A 22,468-nucleotide genomic window follows, 5' to 3' on the forward strand; every position below is an offset into this window, starting at 1 on the left:
AGTAGGGGCCCTTCCCATGGTTCCAGGTCCACCAAAGTTATTCTCCAGAACATCTTCAATATTGAACAGGTTTCAGGTCATTATTGCACTGTTAAATGTGAATATTCTTTTATTAGCATTAAAAAATGATCCAAATGGGAAAAAAAAATCCCCAAAAAATAAACAAGTGGCTGCCAATTGTCCCAAAACCTGACCACAATGAAAATGTGGTGCATTTCTGCTGTGTCCCTGTTAACTCCCATTGAAAATGAGGGACAAAGGGGAATAATTCCCTTAACCTAACCCATCTCTATACCTAACCCATCCCTATACCTTACCCTAACCCTCGTCCCCAATAGTTTCAACAGGGCTACTCAGAATACAGTGGTACTCATAAGTTTATGAACCCATGCTAAAGTTGACTAAAAAGAGGAATAAAAACATCATCTTTAGAAATTGATCTTAATGCCTTAATTAAGAAAATGAGGAAAAGGACACCAATTTTCTTTGTGAATGAATAATGTATCGTAAATAAATAAATGTTCTTCCTTAAAATACAGGGGGCATAAGTCAGTACACCCCTATGTTAAATTCCCATAGAGGCACGCAGATTTTTATTTTAAAGGCCAGTTATTTCATGGATCCAGGATACTATGCATCCTGATAAAGTTCCCTTGGCCCCCACATCATCACATACCCTTCACCATACCCCCCCATCATCACATACCCCCACATCATCACATACCCTTCACCATACCCCCCCATCATCACATACCCTTCACCATACCCCCCCATCATCACATACCCTTCACCATACCCCCACATCATCACATACCCTTCACCATACCTAGAGATTGGCATGGGGTACTTTCCATATAATCATCTTTTTTAAGTCTTCTTTTTAGTCAACTTTAGCATGGGTTCATAAACTTATGAGCACCACTGTATTCTCCTCCTCCCCACTTCTGTTCCTAATAGTTCCTGTTTGGAGCAATGATCTCAGTGTTTTTGAACCATTTATTTGACCTCTGCTTACTATCTTACCATCACATCTTGAAACTAATTATAGATGTATGCTCACTCTGTCCATGACACAGCTGATATCTAAACAAAAATATAACACTTAAAAAAACCATTTTAAATTACTTTATAGTGATCATAGTTTAAGTATTATTAATGGAGATGTAGTATATCTATAGAAGTGTTTTTAAATAATTTTTTAATATATCAGAGATTTCAGTTGTACAACAGTTAGAGAACGTGTGTGTGTGTGTGTGTGTGTGTGTCTGTGTGTGTGTGCGTGTGTGCAGACGTCCCCGGTTTCGGTGACCTGTCCCCGGTTTCCACTATGACTGACAGACCCGAAATTGGAATGAAATAGTCGTGCACCCTACACACACAGGCTCAAGACAGCCAGAGAAAGCCTCAGAGATGTTCTAGAATGCCCATATTTTATGCTGCTAAAATTACTGTTTATTTACATGGAGTCTGGATGGTTTAGCGAACGCAATTTCGCAGACTTTTTATGTTTTTTTTTTTTTGTTTTTTTTTTAAAAAAAGGATCTTAGGCCGGTTACACACTGGATGCGTCACGCGAGTGTGGCGTTTCTGTTGCGTCTCAGAAGCGTGGCGGCTGCGTGGATTTTTCTGTGTCCTACACAGCAGAAGCGTGTCTGACGCGGCGCTGCTCCTGCTGCTAGGTACAGGGAGGGCTGATCTCGGGACGTAGCGCCAATAGATTCAAACTCTGAAAAATGGGTAAGCGGGCTGTCTGTTTATGACAACTTTTTGTAGCTATAAAGAGCCTATAGAGCCTCTCTGTGTCTATGTTGGACCGTCACTCAGAACACACACTACGTTGTTATTGTAGCCTATCCTACCTATACCATTTATACATAGGCTACATACATATGTTACTATGGAAAATTAAAACGCTATTTGTTCTTTTTCAGTTCGAGTTGTTGACGGAAGAAAAGCCATTGCAGCCCTACTTCTGTTAAGAATTCGTCAGAGGGGAGAGAGTTGTTAAACATAAATATATAGCCTACTGATTTGATTGAAGCAAGACAACGTCGGTAGTATTGACTGCAAAATATGTTAAAGAATATTTCGTTCTGTATGACAGGTGAAATTTTTGAAAATCTTTTCTCTTGACATTTTTTATTACATTTCTACATTGATGTCAAAACCTCGAGACTTTCAAACATCAAGATGTCATTTATATATATATATATATATATATATATATATATATATAGTATATATATATATATATATATATATATATATATATATATATATATATATATATATATATATGCATTTGTGTCTAAGTGACATAAACGCTTTCAACACGCTCGCGTGAAAAATAGGCGTCGGTTCTATTTCTAGCAGGCACGCGTCTCGGGCGGGGCTCGAGCCTGTTAACATGGGAGCTGAAATATAAACGGCCACGCGGCTGACACGCTCGAGACGCTTCCAGTGTGTAACTGGCCTTACTCTTTAACAGAAAGGTCAACCTCCTTAGAAATCCTTTCCATAATGTTGTCAGACACTTAGAATATAAATCTGAGCCTGTCAGTGGTAAAACGAGCGCTTTTATGAACGTAAAAACAAGCTGGACAATTGACGTCCTATTAACTTACATTGTAGCTTGTTTCTCCATTGCCGACTGCAGCGATCTCTCTTAATACTGGACCAATGTCAAAGGAAAATATTTCCTCAATAGTTTTAATTGTATCTGATACTCAATGAGCTGTTGCAGAAACAAGCCCAGCCTGAAGCAGTAAAGCAAAAGCTGTCAGATAAATGTAGTGCAGTAAACATTACAACATTTCCCTCTGAGGTGTAGTGGAGTACAAGTATGAAGTAGCAGCAGGGGCGATTCTAGGATCAGACCTTTAGGGGGGCTCAGCCCCTAATGAGAATGTGACATGGCTATGGCACATGCAAAAGTGTTAACCCCCTTGCTGTGACAAATGGTTTGCAACATTGAACTTACATGAAATGTTATCATATTTGCATTCTGCATAAATCTCTGCACACCCATTACTTTCTGTGAAATATCTCAGAAACTCTTCACTCAACACATGCATCAGTACAACAAGCGGTTCCTGAGTAATCCGGTTTTGAAATTGCAAAAAAATTTCTACATGGTCTACAACTTTATAATGTATTCTCATGTAAACTATTTATGTCAGCACAGAGATTTTTGTAAATTGCTTAGCCAGTGTATCCCACCATAATGGTTATTATATTGCCAGATTCCAGACAATCCCACTTACTTACATATATCCCACTAATATGAATATATATATTTCTACTGGTATGCTTCCTAGTGACACTAATGCAAAAATAGGAAGAAAAAAATGATTCCACCTGTGTGTGCATGGTTAAAATTCTGAAGTGCAAAATGGCTCAGGCTACAGCACAAATATTTCCATCCATAGATATATGAATAATCAAGTCTAACCTCTGAATTTCTTTTCAAAGTGCACCAGATTGATGCATGTTAAAATACACAAAATGTTCTTACAGGGGAGCATGCCCATGGACCCCCCCCCCAGGGGAGCTTTTGCTCCAGTGCAGCTCTAGGTCTTGTGACGCCCCTGGGGCAGTGTCCCCGTTTTAAGGTTACAAAAGATAAAAAATGACCTGTTTTGGAGGTATTTGCACTTCTGAGCTGAAAATGTCCTGGGATTTTGTCTTTGAAATCTGGTCACCTTAGTGTGTGTCCACCCTAGCTGTAATTTCCTCCTAAAATTGCTCCGTTGGAGAAGGTGAAATGGGTGTGTGCGATGCATTTAGTGACTCTGTAAACCACTTTACCCAAACATCTTTGTGTGTGTGTCTACATGTTATCTTGTCAGATGTGACTCTGACACCCGGCTTCCAACTATGTGTGCGTGTCTCTAAGTCTTGTCTCTACTTGTGTGTGTGGGTGTTTTAATAACAGGTAAGGCAAAGCAAGGCAGCTTTATTTGTATAGCACATTTCAGCAACAGGGCAATTCAAAGTGCTTTACATGAAAACGGATTAAAACATTCAATACAGATAAAATACTAGAATAAAAGTTACAGTGCAGTATAAGAAATTAAACATTGAAAAGCAGTTAAAACAGTTAAATATATAAAAGCAGATAAAATAGGAATTTCTCTTTATATGCTTATATAGAATGTCATACAGTGTCAACAATGCAACTTCAGTATAAGAAATGAACAGTTATTTAAAGAAAGGCAACATCAAATAGATAGGTCTTCAGCCTTGATTTAAAAGAACTGAGAGTTGCAGCAGACCTGCAGTTTTCTGGGAGTTTGTTCCAGATATGTGGAGCATAAAAACTGAACGCTGGTAAGCAGCTATAAAGTAAACCACACCATTTTATTATCATAAAACATTGAATCTTTTTCTTAAATGAACATTAAACTGACAGTAGAACATTTATCCTCAATGAAAACAAACCACCAATAATCACTTATATAATTACAATTATGCAAATCTAAACAAAATCAACAATTACCATCAACAGTCATACCCAAAACTTAACATGTCTACACTGATATTACTAATAGGAGCAACAACAGTTATGCTAATCAGAGCTACAAATACATAACAATACTAAGTCAAAACCAAACTGTTGTTGATCAAAATAAATCCTATTAAAGCCAGTAAAATACAACATATGAGGATTGAGAGACAAGTTCAAATAAAGGAAGTAAATGCACATTGCAAATGTTCTCTCCACTCTCTCCCCTTTCTGTCATTTAAGAGTCTACTCTGGGCCCCCTCCCAAACATTTAGGATCATTCACTTTAAGAGTGATGCATTCTGGGAATGTTGACAGTTTATTAGGTAAACAATACCAAAATAATAAATCAGAAACACTAAAAACAGAACAATGTCTTTAGGGATTAACCAAAAGGTTTTCTCTCTCATCTCTCTCCTGAAAAAATACTTTTTTTTGTGATCAACAATTAGTTATTTTTTAACAAAAAAACAAAACATACAACTCGCAACTTGAACACCCCCACCCTTCCTTCTTCATTAACACACACACACACACACACACACACACACACACACACACACACACACACACACACAGCAACGCCTAATAAATGACTGAGCTCTTTAAACCTCATAGAGAAATCTCAGCTGGACAGATTTTGATTTCTGCAGTTTTAGCATCACCAGCCGGTCCGATACTGAAATAAGGGAAGAGTTTCTCAGTGAAAGTGTCTTTGAGAGTGCAGATTTGAGTCATGTCTTCAGAGTTGTAGAAGGACACCTGGTACTTCCTCTTACAGTCCAGCTGGACTCTGATCCTCTGGAGACTCTTCTTTACTTTGACACTCTTAGATCCATTAGTGTATTCTCCGCTGCCATGTGATAAACACCAGATTCCATATTTTGGTGAAGCTTGTATTTCTCCCTTCCTGTCAGCTGACTCTTTGGCTAAACCCACATTCCAGTCAGGATGATCTCCCACCTCCAACTCCCAGCTGTGTTTCCCTGAGCTGAAACCCTCAGAGCCCAGAACAGAGACAGAGTTAGTGAATCTCTCTGGATTGTCTGGAAGCTTCTGCTTTTTGTCTCCATATCTCACACTGGTCAGATCATCAGACAGATAGAGACAGGGGTGTGCAGTGTTTGGGTCCAGAATGACGGGACAGAAGTAGACCTTGTCCTTCATCTTCTCCCAGACTCTGAAAGACAGGTTGCCCAGATGTTTGGCCACATCTGTCAGCGCTCCTGAGAGCAGCTGTGGATCCGACAGCGAGCACTGGACTCTGGCTCTGCTCTGAGAGGCTTTATAACTGCTGAGGAACGGCACGCGGTCTTTCTTCAGGTCTGCTTCCACAGCAGCGATGCTGTCTGACAGAGAGGAGATCTGCTCCTGAATCCTCTTCACCTCTCTGCTGACAGTCTTCTCCCTCTGCTTCTCTTCCTCCCTCAGAGCTGCCAGTCTGGACTCCTCTTCCTCTTTCAGGAACTGGTGCAGCTTGTTGAACTCGGCTCTGATCTGACTCTCTGTAGACAGCAGCTGCTTCTTGGAGTGTTGATTTATTTCATCATATGTTTTCTTCACTCGTCTGTGTTTGTCCCTCTTGTCCTGCAGAGACTGTAAGTCAGATTTCAGCTGCTCCTTCAGATCTCTGACTGCTTGTTCTACAGGAACCACCGTGTAACCGTGGTGGAGAGAAAACTCACACACGGTACACACAACTCTATCTTCATCCTTACAGAACAAATAAGGGACTTGTGGATGTTTATCACACACCACCTCCATTTTCTTCTCTCCTTTTTCTGTCTCAGATGAACACAAAGGGCAGTTCAGGAAACTTTCAACAAGAGCAGTGTTCTCAGCCAGCTGTCTTTGTATCTAAATGTCTCTCAAAAACAAGACTCACCAAGTTACTGTCCCTTCTCTTGACTGCTTCAAATCTTCCCGTCGTGTGTTTTCCAGCAGAGATCTCACACCCTGTAATGGCGTCTCAGCTCTGTTCAGCAATGTCAAAATCTACTTTCATTTTCACTCACCTCTCACCAGGTGAAATTTCAACAGGCTGACTCACACTAAACCAACCCAGTTTTCTCCCGGAGTTAGAGGAAGACCTTACAGCTAGAATAGAGGATAGCTTTATGCAGAGCATGAGCAATGCAATTGGACAATTCCTGAATTACGTGACTAAACCTCTTGAGTCAGAGCTACTGTCCAAGCATAACACATATGAGATAAGAGAAGTGAGATTGAGAGAGTCTGGACTTCTCTTGTTCCTGTCCTCAGGGTTTCACTGACAGCTTGATGTTCAGACTCACAGACTGTTTCTAACGAACTTCTCCACTTTATACACTTACAGGACATTTAATTGAACATATAACTATAAAACATCTAAATGGGTTTCCTTGTAGTTCTTTTACATCTGTTTTTAGTAATTTTCCCTAACCCGCTGACTGGCCTGTCCAGTGGTTCTTCTAACCCACTTTTAATAGATGTTCTATTTAGACGGCTTTTTAGATAACCAAACCTGTTTTTTAAGGAGGTTTTAAAGTGTGTTCTCACGTTAGTGGTCCCCTTGTGCCCGTGCCTTTCAAAGCGCACTTGAGTTCATGGTTTTAATGATTTTTTTTAATTTGTATTTTCGGGTTTACATGATATTTGAGTTTCTGAACAAAAATAATTCATAATTTTGAATTTTACCCGTTCTCATCTGGTCACCCTAGACAAGGCACATGACTCAATAGTGCAGCATATATAAATACACTTTCAAGTGGTATAGCCATTAACACTGTCTTGTCCTCCCAAAATAAAATGTTTGCAACATCAACTTAATAGTTTAAACAATATGTCATATAGTAACTCAAAATACAAACAAAGTGTACAATGCAGTTCTACTGAAAAACTCACTAGAGTCTAAATGAACTGCTCATAGAATGAAATCTCATATCAACCGAATCGGTTTCAATACTCTCTCAACCAATAAACTCAGATCAATTAGACAAAAATATGTTTATTTTTTCATCTTTGGTTTGCAACACAAAGTAATACTAATTGCTCTCTGGTATTTCTAAGAATCGTTATGAATTAAAGGTTTTAGGCCTCGTAGTAGTAGAGCAAACCTAAGCACTGAGTGTTGCAGCCTATTTATCCAATTTGTTACCTGATATAGGAACATATCGCATCATATGATTTATGACAAAAATGTACCTCAGTATATAAAAATCATTGCTGAGCCTAAATTCAAAATGGAGCATTTGTCTACATATATTTATTTTACCTCTACTTACTATCTTACCATCACATCTTGAAACTAATTGTCCATGACGCAGCTGATATCTTAACAAAAATATTACACTTAAAAAAACTTTTGAAATTACCTTATAGTGATCATAGTTTAAGTATTTTTAATGGAGATGTTGTAGTATTTATATAGAAGTGTTTTAAAATTAATTTATTTTTTAATATATCAGATTCCACTTGTGAACCAGTGAACTAATTGATTGGTCAACAAATTCTTCTGAGTGTTACTAGAGCTGAAACTACTCCAAATTGACATTAAAATTAAGTGTGTGTGCGCGTGTGTGTGTGTGCGTGTGTGTGTTGTAACACAGGTAAGCAGCCTATGAAGTTAACACGCCTCTTTGTCATAAAACATTGAATCTTTTTCTTAAATGAACATTAAACTGACAGTAGAACATTTATCATCAATAAAAACAAACCACCAATAATCACTTATATAATTACAATTATGCAAATCTAAACAAAATCAACAATTACCATCAATAGTCATACCCAAAACTTAACATGTCTACACCAATATTACTAATAGGAGCAACAACAGTTATGCTAATCAGAGCTACAAATACATAACAATACTAAGTCAAAACCAAATGACATCTTTTCAAACACCCCCACCCTATCATCTCACAAGCCCACTCCTGGATAGACGGTAGTCCTTCATTCCTCCATCCGCTTAAAATAATCTGTCTGGCTATCATTAGACTAGTCTGGACCCAGCTTCTTATGTGTACAATCTAAATTAAACTCAGAATGTTAACACATCTCCACCCAAAGCTGAAAACCAGTCGGCTACATTCTGCAGATTTTCATTCTGGATCAAAACAACAACAACTAAACCCTGCAGATTCTGTTTGGGTCTGATAATAACATTTAAGCTTTTTACTCATCCTCGGAAATTAAAAAAAACAAACATTTTTAATTAAAATCCTAGTTCTTGCAGCACATTTACACCAAAAGCAGCTCAGCTGTAGTTTCTCATTCTGGGCTTTGGAAACATTTTGTGTGTCAAACAACAACCAAGGAATGTTTTCCATCAGGTCATTTGCTAAAGCTTTTTTTTTTTTTTTATACGACTAATGAACGACTTTCCTCTCTCCACCTTCTCTGAGCTCTCTGAACCTCGCAGAGAAATCTCAGCTGGACAGATTTTGATTTCTGCAGTTTTAGCATCACTAGCCGGTCCGATACTGAAATAAGGGAAGAGTTTCTCAGTGAAAGTGTCTCTGAGAGTGTAGATGTGAGTCATGTGTTCAGAGTTGTAGAATGACACCTTCCCCCCCTCATAGTCCAGCTGGACCCTGATCCTCTGGAGACTTTTCTTCACTGTGACACTCTTGGATCCACCAGTGTATTGTCCACTGAGATACTTAAAACACCAGATTCCATATTTTGGTAAAGAATATCTTTTTCCCTTCCTGTCAGCTGACTCTTTAGCTAAACCCACAACCCAGTAAGGAGTATCTCCCACCTCCACCTCCCAGCTGTGTTTCCCTGAGCTGAAACCCTCAGAGCCCAGAACAGCGGAATACTTGCTGTGTCTCTCTGGATTTTCTGGAAGCTTCTGCTTTGTGTCTCCACGTCTCGCACTGGTCAGATCATCAGACAGATAGAGACTGTCGGCTGCAGTGTTTGGGTCCAGAATGACGGGACAGAAGTGGACCATGTCCTTCATCTTCTCCCAGACTCTGAAGGACAGGTTGCCCAGATGTTTGGCCACATCTGTCAGCGCTCCTGAGAGCAGCTGTGGATCCGACAGCGAGCACTGGGCTCTGGCTCTGCTCTGAGAGGCTTTATAACTGCTGAGGAACGGCACGCTGTCTTTCTGCAGGTCTGCTTCCACAGCAGAGATGCTGTCTGACAGAGAGGAGATCTGCTCCTGAATCCTCTTCATCTCGCTGCTGACAGTCTTCCCCCTCTTCTGCTCTTCCTCCCTCAGAGCTGCCAGTCTGGAATCCTCTTCCTCTTTCAGGAACTGGTGCAGCTTGTTGAACTCGGCTCTGATCTGACTCTCTGTAGACAGCAGCTGCTTCTTGGAGTGTTGATTTATTTCATTGTATGTTTTCTCCACTCGTCTGTGTTTGTCCCTCTTGTCCTGCAGAGACTGTAAGTCAGATTTCAGCTGCTCCTTCATATCTCTGACTGCTTGTTCTACAGGAACCACCGTGTGACCGTGGTGGAGAGAAAACTCACAGACAGGACACACAACTCTGTCTTCATCCTTACAGAACCAATATGGGACTTCTTGGTGTTTACTACACACCACCTCCATATTCTTCTCTCCTTTTTCTGTCTCCGATGAACATACATGGCAGTTCAGGAAACTTTCAACAAGAGCAGTTTTCTCAGCCATCTATCTTTGTATCTAAATGTCTCTGAAAAACAAGACTCACCGAGTTACTGTCCCTTCTCTTGACTGCTTCAGATCTTCCCGTCGTGTGTTTTCCAGCAGAGATCTCACACTCTGTAATGGCGACTCGGCTCCGTTCAGCAATGTCAAAATCTACTTTCATTTTCACTCACCTATCACCAGGTAAACATTTCAACAAGCTGACTGAACCAGATTGACAACATTTTTATTTCTCGGGAACTGTAACAAAAAACATTTTGCATGGCAGTGTTCATTTCACCCAGTTGGACTAAATATATGTCTCTCTCTTAAGTTACACTTCTATTAATCAGAGTTGTTTAGTGATGGGTGGCCAACCCAGTTCTATCCCAGAGTTAGAGGAAGACATTACAGCTACAATAGAGTACAGCTTTATGCAGAGCATGAGCATTGCAATTGGACAATTTGAATTGGTTAACTAAACTTTGTGAGTCAGAGATACTGTCACAGCATAACAGATATGAGATAAGAGAAGTGAGATTGAGCCAGAGTCTGGACTTCTCTTGTTCCTGTCCTCAGGGTTTCACTGACAGCTCGGTGTTCAGACTCACAGACTTCTAACGATGGCCGCCGTCTCTCCACTTTTCTCTAATATCTTTTAAAGAACTTCTCCACTTAATACAACTTACAGGACATTTAATTGAACACATAACTATAAAACATCCAAATGGGTTTCCTTGTAGTCGTTCTACATCTATTTTTAGTCATTTTCCCTAACCCGCTGACCGGCCTGTCCACTGGTTCTTTTAACCCACTTTTAATGTGTTCTATTTAGACGGCTTGGTCCCCTTGCGCCCGTGCCCCTCGAAGCGCCCATCCCTAACCCTAACCCGTCCCTTACCCTAACCCATCCCTATACCTTACCCTTACCCTAACCCATCCCTATACCTAACCCATTACTCAATGTACACTCTGTCATCAAAAGTGCCACCAGGAGTGCCCCTTCTTGCTCAGTATGAGACATTGGTCAGGTGCCGTTTGTGGAACATGGAAGATAAGTTCTCAAACTGTCTCCACACATCAGCTCTACTTGTGCTTTGATTAACAAACCATGAGGCTAAGTAGTTACCTGTGTCGGTAGTGATGTCAACACCAAAACAAGCTCAGTTGGTGCACCCTTCTTCCCCATCCTGCTCTCGAGAAACAGGTGTAATTACCTGGAAGAGCTGATGCAACAAGTGTTACCACCACCACCTTAGGAAGGCATAGCTAAACAAACTAAGGACACATTGCAAACCCGTGGCATCATTTTAGTTTTTCAATTTGAATGGGGTGGAGCCTAACTGTGGCCTCCCAGTGGAGCATGCTATGCAATTAACATTAGCTTGTTGTGCAGTGTACGTCATCCATTCTAACCAGTAATAAACCGATTTCCTTTCAGTTGTTTGTGAATCTGTAAGACATGAACAGATGAATTTTACACTGTAAACAATTTCTGTTCAGGGTCAAATTAACCAATGCAAAAAAACTTAGAATTTGATCAAACTATATCTGTGATTGTGAGCTGTCTGCTTTTACATTATCACAGACGGTGTCTTTTTTTTTTTTTTTTTTATTAAAGGCTGGTCTTCCAAAAAAAGTTTACTGATGTTTGTCAGGCTATTTCCACTGATAAACACACAATTGTTCTGTTATTTTTAACGAAATTCTGAGAAAGGCACTCTCAATCTGCTGTTTTTTGTATCACCTTTACATCAATCCAATTCAAATTTTTACATGAGATCACTTCCCAATAAATTATCCAGGCAGCACTGAATCATAAAAGCATGTTCAAACGTTGCCTATGTTGTCGGTGCACGAAAGTAGAACAGAGAAATGTTCTTTTAACATTTCCTGACACACCAACTAAATTAACATAGTTGCCACTAATCTTGGTTGAAGCTGTCACAGAAAATCCAATGCAGATTTTACATAATGTATATCACCCGGTACAGACAAAATGTAATTCTTCCATATCAAGTTGATTGCTATTGAGGCATGTACTACTATAGGTGCTTAACACTTCATCTGCTGCCGCTCGTGACTGGAATGCTCTGCAAAATATTCTCAAACTGGATAAACTAATTCCCATTTCATCCTTCAAAACTATCATATCATCCTTGTTCACGGACATATGCAGTTGCTTCTCTACATAATAATTTTTCTCCCTCTCTTACTCACCTATGTGCCTGTGCACTTATCTCGTTATAAGTGTTTATTGTTCATGTGTAGTATTTCAAATTGTATTTCATGTAATTTCTAAACTATGTATGTCTAATGTATTTATTATCTAGCCCTCCTTCCCTTTCCCTAAGTTGTAAATAAGAACCTGTTATTAATGACTTGCCTGTAAAAATAAAGGTAAAATAAAAAATATAGGGTCCCACATGGGTGTAAACTTATTTTTGAAAGTAAAAATAATTACTTCTAATATATTAGCTTTTCCTAACAGTGTATGTGTATTTAGTGAATATCAACAATTACCAAACAGCATTTCCTTTCCTCACATTTATTTAACTCTATAAAACCCATACAAATGTGCTGGTTTTGGAAATTGTCCTCTTCTAGGCCTCAGATTAACTTGAGGGTTGTGTTTTGCACAAATAGTGCAAGTCAAGCAAACATTTTTTTTAGAATTGTTTATTATTATTGCTACCATCCCTCCTGTTGAGGCATGACAAGGCTAGGGTGACCAGACATCCCGAAAAATTCAGGACAGTCCCGAAATCCAAGCAGTTGTCCCAAATCCTGCCCTAATTGTCCCGAAAATTAGTCTCAAGAGCAGACTCTCAAGTCGTTATAGTCTGATAGAACATTAAAAACTGTTCATGGTGATTGAGTCGTCCTGCAGCCAGCTCCCGTAGGCACTTGAGTTCATGGTTTTAATGATTTTTTTTAATTTGTATTTTCGGGTTTACATGATAGTTGAGTTTCTGAACAAAAATAATTCATAATTTTGAATTTTACCCGTTCTCATCTGGTCACCCTAGACAAGGCACATGACTCAATAGTGCAGCATATATAAATAAACTTTCAAGTGGTATAGCCATTAACACTGTCTTGTCCTCCCAAAATAAAATGTTTGCAACATCAACTTAATAGTTTAAACAATATGTCATATAGTAACTCAAAATACAAACAAAGTGTACAATGCAGTTCTACTGAAAAACTCACTAGAGTCTAAATGAACTGCTCATAGAATGAAATCTCATATCAACCGAATCGGTTTCAATACTCTCTCAACCAATAAACTCAGATCAATTAGACAAATATGTTTATTTTTTCATCTTTGGTTTGCAACACAAAGTAATACTTATGAATTAAAGGTTTTAGGCCTCGTAGTAGTAGAGCAAACCTAAGCACTGAGTGTTGCAGCCTATTTATCCAATTTGTTACCTGATATAGGAACATATCGCATCATATGATTTATGACAAAAATGTACCTCAGTATATAAAAATCATTGCTGAGCCTAAATTCAAAATGGAGCATTTGTCTACATATATTTATTTTACCTCTACTTACTATCTTACCATCACATCTTGAAACTAATTGTCCATGACGCAGCTGATATCTTAACAAAAATATTACACTTAAAAAAACTTTTGAAATTACCTTATAGTGATCATAGTTTAAGTATTTTTAATGGAGATGTTGTAGTATTTATATAGAAGTGTTTTAAAATTAATTTATTTTTTAATATATCAGATTCCACTTGTGAACCAGTGAACTAATTGATTAGTCAACAAATTCTTCTGAGTGTTACTAGAGCTGAAACTACTCCAAATTGACATTAAAATTAAGTGTGTGTGCGCGTGTGTGTGCGTGTGTGTGTTGTAACACAGGTAAGCAGCCTATGAAGTTAACACGCCTCTTTATTGTCATAAAACATTGAATCTTTTTCTTAAATGAACATTAAACTGACAGTAGAACATTTATCATCAATAAAAACAAACCACCAATAATCACATATAATTACAATTATGCAAATCTAAACAAAATCAACAATTACCATCAATAGTCATACCCAAAACTTAACATGTCTACACCAATATTACTAATAGGAGCAACAACAGTTATGCTAATCAGAGCTACAAATACATAACAATACTAAGTCAAAACCAAATGACATCTTTTCAAACACCCCCACCCTATCATCTCACAAGCCCACTCCTGGATAGACGGCAGTCCTTCATTCCTCCATCCGCTTAAAATAATCTGTCTGGCTATCATTAGACTAGTCTGGACCCAGCTTCTTATGTGTACAATCTAAATTAAACTCAGAATGTTAACACATCTCCACCCAAAGCTGAAAACCAGTCGGCTACATTCTGCAGATTTTCATTCTGGATCAAAACAACAACAACTAAACCCTGCAGATTCTGTTTGGGTCTGATAATAACATTTAAGCTTTTTACTCATCCTCGGAAATTAAAAAAACAAACCTTTTTAATTAAAATCCGAGTTCTTGCAGCACATTTACACCAAAAGCAGCTCAGCTGTAGTTTCTCATTCTGGGCTTTGGAAATATTTTGTGTGTCAAACAACAAACAAAGAATGTTTTCCATCATGTTATTGGCTAAAGCTAAAGCCTAAAAAACGACTTTGAGCTCTCTCCTCTCTCCACCTTCTTTCCTCTCCCCACCTTCTCTGCTCTCCCCACCTTCTCTGCTCTCTCCACCTTCTCTGCTCTCTCCACCTTCTCTTCCCTCTCCACCTTCTCTGCTCTCCACCTTCTCTCCTCTCTCCATCTTCTCTCCTCTCCCCACCTTCTCTCCTCTCTTCATCTTCTCTCCTCTCCACCTTCTCTCCTCTCTCCACCTTCTCTGAGTTCTCTGAACTTCGCAGAGAAATCTCAGCTGGACAGATTTTGATTTCTGCAGTTTTAGCATCAGCAGCCTGTCCGATACTGAAATAAGGGAAGAGTTTCTCAGTGAAAGTGTCTCTGTGACTGTAGATGTGAGTCTTGTCTTCAGAGTTGTAGAAGGACACCTCCCCCCCCTCATAATCCAGCTGGACCCTGATCCTCTGGACACTCTTCTTCACTGTGACACTCTTACCAGATCCACCAGTATATTTTCCACTGAGATACTTCAAACACCAGATTCCATATTCTGGTGAAGCATATCTTTCTCCCTTCCTGTCAGCTGACTCTTTGGCTAAACCCACATTCCAGTCAGGATGATCTCCCACCTCCACCTCCCAGCTGTGTTTCCCTGAGCTGAAACCCTCAGAGCCCAGAACATTGGCATACCTGCTGTGTCTCTCTGGATTGTCTGGAAGCTCCTCCTTTGTGTCTCCACGTCTCACACTGGTCAGATCATCAGACAGACAGAGACGGTCATCTGCAGTGTTTGGGTCCAAAATGACAGGACAGAAGTGGACCATGTCCTTCATCTTCTCCCAGACTCTGAAAGACAGGTTGCCCAGATGTTTGGCCACATCTGTCAGTGCTCCTGAGAGCAGCTGTGGATCTGACAGTGAGCACTGGACGCTGGCTATGCTCTGAGAGGCTTTATAACTGCTGAGGAACGGCACGCTGTCTTTCTGCAGGTCTGCTTCCACAGCAGAGATGCTGTCTGACAGAGAGGAGATCTGCTCCTGAATCCTCTTCATCTCTCTGCTGACAGTCCTCCCCCTCTGCTGCTCTTCCTCCCTCAGAGTTGCCAGTCTGGACTCCTCTTCCTCTTTCAGGAACTGGTGCAGCTTGTTGAACTCGGCTCTGATCTGACTCTCTGTAGACAGCAGCTGCTTCTTGGAGCGTTGATTTATTTCATCGTATGTTTTCTCCACTCGTCTGTGTTTGTCTCTCTTGTCCTGCAGAGACTGTAAGTCAGATTTCAGCTGCTCCTTCAGATCTCTGACTGCTTGTTCTACAGGAACCACCGTGTAACCGTGGTGGAGAGCAAACTCACAGACAGGACACACAACTCTATTTTCATCCTTACAGAACAAATAAGGGACTTCTTGGTGTTTACTACACACCACCTCCATTTTCTTCTCCTTTTTCTGTCTCAGATGAACACACAGGGCAGTTCAGGAAACTTTCAACAAGAGCAGTTTTCTCAGCCAGCTGTCTTTGTATCTAAATGTCTCTCAAAAACAAGACTCACCGAGTTACTGTCCCTTCTCTTGACTGCTTCCAATGATCCCGTCGCGTGTTTTCCAGCAGAGATCTCACACCCTGTAATGGTGTCTCAGCTCCATTCAGCCATGTCAAAATCTACTTTCCTTTCCACTCACCTGTCACCAGGTGAACATTTCAACAGGCTGACTAACACTAAACCAGTTTGACAACATTTTTATTTCTCAGCAACTGTAACAGAAAACATGTTGCATGGCAGCATTCATTTCACCCAGTCGGACTAAATGTACGTCTCTCTCTTAAGTTACACTTCTATTAATCAGAGTTGTTTAGTGTTGGGTGGCCAACCCAGTTCTATCCCGGAGTTAGAGGGAGATATTACAGCTAGAATAGAGGATAGATTTATGCAGAGCATGAGCATTGCAATTGAACAATTCCTGAATTGGTTAACTAAACCTCGTGAGTCAAAGATACTGTCACAGCATAACAGATATGAGATGAGAGAAGTGAGATTGAGAGAGTCTGGGCTTCTCTTGTTCCTGTCCTCAGGGTTTCACTGACAGCTCAGTGTTCAGACTCGCAGACTGTTTCTAACGAACTTTTCCACTTAATACACTTACAGGACATTTTTTTTAGTAGGGGTGGAACGGTATACTGAAGTCACGGTTTGGTTCATACCTTGGTTCAGACATCACGGTTCGGTACAATGGAAGGAAAAGCATAACAAAAATGCAGAAGGAAATTTTTTTTTATTGTGCATGTCTCAGGCTGTACCACCTAGTGTCATCTCCCCTGAGCTAGCTGCAACAGCCTGAAGCGTATAAAGTAAGATGTAAACAGTAAACAATAAGTAGGCTACCCCACATCATCTCCAGACTCCATCTGGAACTTGTAAACAAAATAAGACCATCAGCTAGTAGTGTGATATGGGAGACAAGCGCTGCTCTCATATGCGAATGCACAGAGCAGGGGTGTTAAAAGAGCAGCTTCGGTTACACAGAGCAGTTGGCGAATTGTGGCGTTAGCTTCACACGCTAACAGCAGAGCTAGCAGCAAACAGCGAAGCTAACGGCGGAGCTAACAGCTAATGGCGGAGCTGGCGGAGCTAACAGCTAACGGCGGAGCTAACAGCTAACGGTGGAGCTAACGGCGGAGCAAATGGGCCTGGAAGCCATTTGTGGTCGAGGCAAGAAGGGATACAGCTACAGTACATCCGTAACGGCGGAGCAAACAGCGAAGCAAATGGGCCTGGAAGCCATTTGTGGTCTAGGCAAGAAGGGATACAGCTACAGTACATCCGTGTTTGGTTGTATATGGAAGGGACTAGTTTGCTTCGTGTGGACCAGAGTGATAGAGAAAGACATGGCTCTGGTCTGGACTCACTGGACCGACTTGACATGTAGGCGGAGCTTCAGAGCTAAAAGGCGGGGCTACAGTTAAGGTTTATGTAACAGTAGTTCCACATTACATTAATTCATTTGCACGCAAGTTTTATTTATTTTTATACCGTGTATTCTCCGTGTAAATTCATGTACCGAACCAAGACGCCCGTACCGTTTCGGTTCAATACAAATACATGTACCGTTCCACCCCTAATTTTTAGTCATTTTCCCTAACCCGCTGACCGGCCTGTCCAGTGGTTCTTTTAACCCGCTTTTAATGTGTCCTATTTAGACAACTTGGTCCCCTTGTGCCCGTGCCCCTCGAAGCGCCCATCCCTAACCCTAACCCGTCCCTTACCCTAACCCATCCCTATACCTAACCCATCCCTCAATGTATACTCTGTCATCAAAAGTGCCACCAGGAGCACCCCTTCTTGCTCGGTATGAGATATGGATCGGGTGCCGTTTGTGGAACATGGAAGATAAGTTCTCGAACTGTCTCCACACATTGGCCACACATCAGCTCTACTTGTGCTTTGATTAACGAACCATGAGGTTAAGTAGTTACCTGTTTCGGTAGTGATGTCAACACCAAAACAAGCTCAGTTGGTGCACCCTTCTTCCCCATCCTGCTCTCGAGAAATAGGTGTAATTACCTGGAAGAGCTGAAGCATCAGGTGTTACCACCACCACCTTAGGAAGTCATAGCTAAACAGACTAAGGACACATTGCAAACCTGTGGCATCATTTTAGTTTTTCAGTTTGAATGGGGTGGAGCCTAACTGTGGCCTCCCAGTGGAGCATGCTATGCAATTAACATTAGCTTGTTGTGCAGTGTACGTCATCCATTTTAACCAGTAATAAACCGATTTCTTTTCAGTTGTTTGTGAATCTGTAAGACATGAACAGATTAATTTTACACTGTAAACAATTTCTGTTGGTCAGGGTCAAATTAACCAATGCAAAAAAAACTTAGAATTTGATCAAAATATATCTGTGATTGTGAGCTGTCTGCTTTTACATTATCACAGACTTTTACAAACAGTCTTTTTTTTTTATTATTATTTTTTTTTTATTAAAGGGTGGTCATCCAAAAATAGTTTACTGATGTTTGTCAGGCTATTTCCACTGATAAACACACAATTGTTCTGTTATTTTTAACGAAATTCTGAGAAAGGCACTCTCAATCTGCTGTTTTTTGTATCACCTTTACATCAATCCAATTCAAATTTTTACATGAGATCACTTCCCAATAAATTATCCAGGCAGCACTGAATCATAAAAGCATGTTCAAACGTTGCCTATGTTGTCGGTGCACGAAAGTAGAACAGAGAAATGTTCTTTTAACATTTCCTGACACACCAACTAAATTAACATAGTTGCCACTAATCTTGGTTGAAGCTGTCACAGAAAATCCAATGCAGATTTTACATAATGTATATCACCCGGTACAGACAAAATGTAATTCTTCCATATCAAGTTGATTGCTATTGAGGCATGTACTACTATAGGTGCTTAAAGTGCCCATATTATGAAAAAATCATTTTGGGGTGTTATGTTGTGTCTCTGGTGCTTCCACACACATACAAACTTTGAAAAAAATCCACCCATGCTGTTTAGAGTGAGATACGGTTTCTGAATGTGTCCTGCCTTCAGTCTCTGGGTGAGCTGTTCAAAATCGGCATGGCTTGTGACGTCACAAGCCGAAACGAGCAGGCTAACCGCAACCATTAGCTCGTAGCGTTAGCATGCTAACGCTAGCATGCTAACGCTAGCATGCTACCTCGTTCTCAATAGCAAAGCACTGCTACAACACACACAATTTCACCATAATCTACAAAAGAACTACTTACATGTGCGCCCTCATTTAGAAGTCTCCCAGCTAATCCTGCCTTGTAACTGACCAAAGTTGTAGAAACAGCCTTTCTTTTACTGTCTATGGAGCTAGCTAGCTGACATGATCTACATCTGAGCTACTGCGCATGTGCAGTGCAATCAAAGATAGTACAGAAGAAGAAGAAGAAGAAAAGAGGTCTCACTCTGTAGCTAAAACAGAGACCAGGTGAAAAGAGGATCTGCAGCAGTGAGAGAGAGCGGTGCAGTACAACAAAAAATATGGTGTTTTTTGAAAATTAAACCATGTAAACCTATTCTGGTACAACCTTTAAAATACAATTATGAACCTGAAAATGAGCATAATATGGCTGCTTTAACACTTCATCTGCTGCCGCTCGCAACTGGAACGCTCTGCAAAATATTCTCAAACTGGATAAACTAATTCCCATTTCATCCTTCAAAACTATCATATCATCCTTGTTCACGGACATATGCAGTTGCTTCTCTACATAATAATTTTTCTCCCTCTCTTACTCACCTATGTACCTGTGCACTTATCTCGTTATAAGTGTTTATTGTTCATGTGTAGTATTTCAAATTGTATTTCATGTAATTTCTAAACTATGTATGTCTAATGTATTTATTATCTAGCCCTCCTTCCCTTTCCCTAAGTTGTAAATAAGAACCTGTTAATGACTTGCCTGTAAAAATAAAGGTAAAATAAAAAATATAGGGTCCCACATGGGTGGAAACTTATTTTTGAAAGTAAAAATAATTATTTCTAATAGATTAGCTTCTCCTAACAGTGTATGTGTATTTAGTGAATATCAACAATTACCAAACAGCATTTCCTTTCTTCACATTTATTTCACTCTATAAAATCCATACAAATGTGCTGAAAAGGAAATGCTGGTTTTGGAAATTGTCCTCTTTTAGGCCTCAGATTACCTTTAGGGTAGTTTATTTAGAGTAGTTTATTTTTATTGCTACCATCCCTCCTGTTGAGGCATTACAAGGCACATGACTCAATAATGCAGCATATATAAATAAACTGTCCAGTGATGAAGTGTTTAGGTAAAAAGTGTTTAGATAACTAAAAGGTTTTTATTTAGAAGCAGGCTGGCTGGTTAGTTAGCTAACACTAGCTTGCTATTCCAACAAGCTTCCATGCTACACAAATAAGCCGGACAGAGTTGTCCCTCATCTGGCGATAGAAACCCTGCTTTTCCCGTTCTGTTGGCTCAGAGGTCCACAGCCTAAGTCCACAAGTAAAAATTAGTTTTGCACCAAATGTATCGCAAAAAGTGTTGCAAAAGTCAAGGCGTGCAGATTCTCCACTTTGTGATGCGAGAGAGCACATACAGTATGTGAAGTTGCAGTGACAGATTCCAGAGGTTGTAATCACGAGTTGTGGTTGTGATGGAAAATGGACCAGAGTAAAAAAAGGTATACGAGTAAATGTTGCATTACAATTTTGCAGCTGTCATTATTTTCATGTAAATATCAATCTACACATTTGTGAATATTTTTTCTGACTTCACATTCAGAATACAGGTGTGTGAATATTTTCTACGAGTACAAATTTTAACATACAAGTTCAGATTTTTTGTTCTGCAAGTTCTCACATCGAGTTCTACAAGCTCTCACATTGTGCTCCATATTTACCTTCATACTAACCCCCTAACCCTAAAAAGTAATTAAGTGTGGGAAATGCAGGAATGGAGATTTTTAAGTGACGTGCATTGGCCCGGGTTTCTGCCTTTGGCTTCCCAGTTTAACCACCCAGTCGTCGGACGAAGCCGGGGAAGCCATCGAGATAAGCTTCTCATCCCCTTAACCCCAACCCCCTGACCCAAACACTCTAACCCCAACACCCTATCCCAAACACCCTAACCCCAACCCATGACCCTTACCCCAACCCCAACTCCCTGACCCTAACCCCAACGCCCTGACCCAAAAACCCTAACCCCAACCCATGACCCTAACCCAACCCACCATCCTTAACTTCATTTTGGTGACTAAACTTAACTGTTGTCGCCGCATTATGCTCTGTGTATTATATACGTATGTAAAGTATTATTAATGGAGATTTTCTAATATTTCTATGGAAGTGTTTTTAAATCAATTTATTTTTAATATATCAGATTCCACATGTACATTAGTTTGAGAACCAGTGAACTAATTTATTAGTCGACAAAATCTGAGTGTTAGTAGAGCTAAAACTACTCCAAATTACAGTACAATTGTGTGTGTACACAGGTAAGCAGCCTATAAAGTAAACCACGCCTCTTTATTATCATAAAACATTGAATCTTTTTCTTAAATGAACATTAAACTGACAGTAGAACATTTATCCTCAATAAAAACAAACCACCAATAATCACTTATATAATTACAATTATGCAAATCTAAACAAAATCAACAATTATCAACAGTCATACCCAAAACTTAACATGTCTACACTGATATTACTAATAGTAGCAACAACAGTTATGCTAATCAGAGCTACAAATACATAACAATACTAAGTCAAAACCAAACTGTTGTTGATCAAAATAAATCCTATTAAAGCCAGTAAAATACAACATATGAGGATTGAGAGACAAGTTCAAATAAAGGAAGTAAATGCACATTTCAAATGTTCTCTCCACTCTCTCCCCTTTCTGTCATTTAAGAGTCTACTCTGGGCCTCCTCCCAATCATTTAGGATCATTCACTTTAAGAGTGATGCATTCTGGGAATGTTGACAGTTTATTAGGTAAACAATATCAAAATAATAAATCAGAAACACTAAAAACAAAACATACAACTCGCAACTTGAACACATCCCCCCCCCTTTCCTTCTTCATCACCACACACAGACACACACAGCAACTACAATATTCCAGATTATTCAACAAAATAGACAATAAACCAAATAAACATATGTATAAATGACATCATCATCAGCCCATCATACCCGTCTCTCCCCAGCACAAAGCTTCTTAGGAGCCTCCAGAAAGTTCAGCTACTTTCTCCATTT

The 22,468-nt window shown here is 39.8% G+C and overlaps 4 protein-coding genes across 6 annotated transcripts in view; 1 reads left to right on the plus strand and 3 right to left on the minus strand.

Moving 5' to 3' along the window:
* Positions 1–22,468, plus strand: part of kifc3 (kinesin family member C3) — a 90,954-nt gene that overhangs the window by 9,542 nt on the left and 58,944 nt on the right. The gene's annotated exons all lie outside the window — the stretch shown is intronic.
* Positions 5,027–7,655, minus strand: LOC116056312 (zinc-binding protein A33-like). The gene is made up of 2 exons (XM_031308504.2): positions 7,641–7,655; positions 5,027–6,361 (listed from the first exon to the last, which is right to left on the minus strand). The coding sequence occupies exons 1-2, from the start codon at positions 7,653–7,655 to the stop codon at positions 5,117–5,119; spliced, it is 1,260 nt and encodes a 419-aa protein (XP_031164364.2). The 3' UTR covers positions 5,027–5,116.
* LOC116056302 (nuclear factor 7, brain-like) lies at positions 8,469–10,272 on the minus strand. Its single transcript, XM_031308499.2, has one exon. It carries the CDS (start codon positions 10,128–10,130, stop codon positions 8,826–8,828), a length of 1,305 nt encoding a protein of 434 aa, XP_031164359.2. The 5' UTR covers positions 10,131–10,272; the 3' UTR covers positions 8,469–8,825.
* LOC116056311 (nuclear factor 7, brain-like) lies at positions 11,544–18,238 on the minus strand. Its single transcript, XM_035999891.1, has 3 exons — positions 18,179–18,238; positions 14,789–16,152; positions 11,544–11,559 (listed from the first exon to the last, which is right to left on the minus strand). The coding sequence occupies exons 1-3, from the start codon at positions 18,236–18,238 to the stop codon at positions 11,544–11,546; spliced, it is 1,440 nt and encodes a 479-aa protein (XP_035855784.1).

Source organism: Sander lucioperca, chromosome 3, assembly GCF_008315115.2.
Source record: "Sander lucioperca isolate FBNREF2018 chromosome 3, SLUC_FBN_1.2, whole genome shotgun sequence".
In the NCBI taxonomy this organism is placed as follows: Eukaryota; Metazoa; Chordata; class Actinopteri; order Perciformes; family Percidae; genus Sander; species Sander lucioperca.

Excerpts from the sequence above, each read along its gene's own strand:
- LOC116056311 (XM_035999891.1), bottom strand. The coding sequence starts at position 18,238 with ATGGGGAAGAAGGGTGCACCAACTGAGCTTGTTTTGGTGTTGACATCA. Across the intron at positions 16,153-18,178 it reads TGACATCACTACCGAAACAG|AAAAAGGAGAAGAAAATGGA; the intron begins GTAACTACTTAA and ends CATCTGAGACAG.
- LOC116056302 (XM_031308499.2), bottom strand. The coding sequence starts at position 10,130 with ATGGCTGAGAAAACTGCTCTTGTTGAAAGTTTCCTGAACTGCCATGTA.